This window comes from Solea senegalensis, linkage group LG3 (assembly GCF_019176455.1).
Source record: "Solea senegalensis isolate Sse05_10M linkage group LG3, IFAPA_SoseM_1, whole genome shotgun sequence".
NCBI classification, from domain to species: Eukaryota; Metazoa; Chordata; class Actinopteri; order Pleuronectiformes; family Soleidae; genus Solea; species Solea senegalensis.
In genome coordinates this window covers 1,568,452-1,570,954 of record NC_058023.1, presented here as the reverse complement: position 1 = coordinate 1,570,954, position 2,503 = coordinate 1,568,452, and the positions used below count along the sequence as shown (strand labels likewise).

At 43.1% G+C, this 2,503-nt stretch overlaps 1 protein-coding gene across 1 annotated transcript in view; it reads right to left on the bottom strand.

Moving 5' to 3' along the window:
* Positions 1-1,443, bottom strand: part of LOC122766313 (cytochrome P450 26B1) — a 24,924-nt gene extending 23,481 nt beyond the window's left edge. Inside the window, exon 1 of the mRNA XM_044021079.1 lies at positions 833-1,443. Within this exon, the coding sequence (XP_043877014.1) occupies positions 833-1,036 (204 nt within the window). The 5' untranslated portion in view covers positions 1,037-1,443. The remainder of the gene's footprint in view (positions 1-832) is intronic.
* Between the last annotated feature and the right edge of the window lie 1,060 nt (positions 1,444-2,503).

The window sequence follows — 2,503 nt, the reverse complement described above, 5'->3', positions numbered from 1 at the left end:
ACCCCGAACATGAAAGAAAAACAAAAAACATGAAAACACGCGCGACAGAACGTGCGCAAATATCTCACACACACACACACACACACACACGTAGCGTAACAGTGATGTGTGAAAATCTGCTGAATTCAGAGAATAAATATAAAAAAACAACTAATGATTCAATTCAACGACAGCGCGAGACTTTGTTTTCTCACTGTTTCTGTGTCACATTGTAACAATGTCCGTTACACATGACTTTAACATCAATGAATGAATGAATGAATGATGAATGAAAGTGTGATTTTAGTGACAAAGTTAAAGTAAAAAAAATAGTTCAATGTAACAACTCATTCAGGTCCACGGGAGCGCGCGCGCAGTGTTTTAAAGTCTATGTATTGCATATACATTAAATATAATATTCATCATATAACGTATATAACATGACATTATAACCTATATAATGTTATATATAACATTATATTATAACATGATAACGTAACATAATATTATATATAACATTACATCTATCATATAACCTTATATATAACAAATATAACATTATATCTAACATTATAACATTATATCTAACATTATATCTAACATAATATATAATATAACATTATATATAAAATAACGAAAAACAACTCTGGCTTTTCTCCATCGTCCTCGTGTCACTGTGTTATTTTTGGAGCTAAATTGACTTTGTTTCTTTGAACAGGTTTAATATTAGAACTCACTCACACTCACTACAGGTCCATTCTAAACAGGCTGATTTTAGGCAGGACACCGGGACAGTGGTGGACACCGGGACAGTGGTGGACACCGTGTGTGACACCGTGCAGCGGTCTCTTACCTGCAGGAGCCAGTGGCAGGTCTCTCCGATGAACGGGAAGCCCATGGATCCCTTTGGCATGGGCAGCTTGCAGTTCTTGTCGCGGGTCGCGGTCCACCTGAGCTGCCACAGCTGCTGAGACACGGCCAGCAGCAGAGCCACGGACACGAGGCACGCGGCCAGCGTGGCCAGCGCCGAGACCAGGTCAAAGCTGTCGAACAGCATGATGAAGAGGATGATGAAGGATCTGCAGCTGAGGGATCCTCCAACAAACTGAAACGTGTCCAAACACCACGATCCTCTGTGCGCGTGGACTCTCCTCCAAACACGCCGTGGATTTTCTTTTTTGACAAGAGGCGTCTGTGTGTGTGTGTGTGTGTGTGTGTGTGTGTGTGTCTGTGTGTGTGTGTGCGTGTGTGTGTTTTCTCACAATGAATGAACTCAGTCTGCACAGTTTTTTTAAAAAAAAGAAAAGTCACAAAGTGTCGTTTCTGTGCGTGGAAAGTGCAAAAGTGGCGCAGGTGATCAGCTGACCCGTGACATGAACTCTGCTGCTGCGTGGAAAGAGACAACAACAATAATAATAATAACAATAATAATAATAATAATAATAATAATATTAATGAGAAAAATAAGAATTAAAAAGAAGAAAAAAAAACACCACACACACTTATGTATTAATTAATAATAAAAAAGCCTCGTGCGCGTGTCTGAGTGGTTTAAAGTGTGAGGAGAAGAAGAATCACGCGAGAGTGAAGTTTGAAATCTCATCGTGAAACAAACGCGTTTTTAGGTTTCACACAAAAATAAAATCAGAGTGAGAGGAAAAAGTGAAGAAGTCCTGGATCACAGTTTAACTTCAGCAGCGGCACGAGAACAAGATGAAGATGATGATGATGATGAAGATGATGGAAACTCTCTCTCTGAAGAAAAACTCGTTACTTTTTTTTTTTTGCTGGAGTTTGAAACAAAGATGATTTTAGATCCACACGCGCACACAAACTGAAGAAGGTGATGATGAAGATGCTCAGGAGCCTCCGTCCTCTTTCTCCTCCTCTGACTCTCTGTCCTCCACTCTTCTCTCCCTCCACCTTTCTGTCTGCGCTCTCTCTCTCTCTCTCTCTCTCTCTCTCTCTCAGTGTGTGTGTGTGTGTGTGTGTTTATAGTGTGGGAGGTAACTGAGGCAGGCAATAAGCGGCTCCCCGTCTCTCTCCCCTCTCTGCTCCACCTCCTTCAGCTCCTGGAGAATCCCCCCTCTCTCTCTCTCTCTCTCTCTCTCTCTCTCTCTTCCCCTCTCCCTCTCTCCCCTCTCCCTCTCTCTCTCTCTCTCTCCTCTCTCTCCTCTCTCTCTCTGGTGTTAAGTGAGCAGCAAGCGGCGCGAGAGGAGAAGAGGCGCGGAAGCGTGCTGCAGTGGTGGGGAGCCGGTGTGTGTGTGTGTGTGTGTGTGTGTGTGTGTGTGTGCGCGCGCGCGCGCGCGTCACCTGCAGGGAAGAAAGAAAGTAAAAGAAAAATGACGGAATCATTGAAATCATTGACAGATTTCATTGATTTCAGTCACTGGTGTAAACGTTAAAAGTTGCGTCGTTTGCGCAGAAACTGCGCTGCGTGCTTCTCACCGCGTCAAACAGATTCATGATTACGTTTACGGATTTTACGGATTATCCCTTTAACCTCATTCACACCGGAGCACCT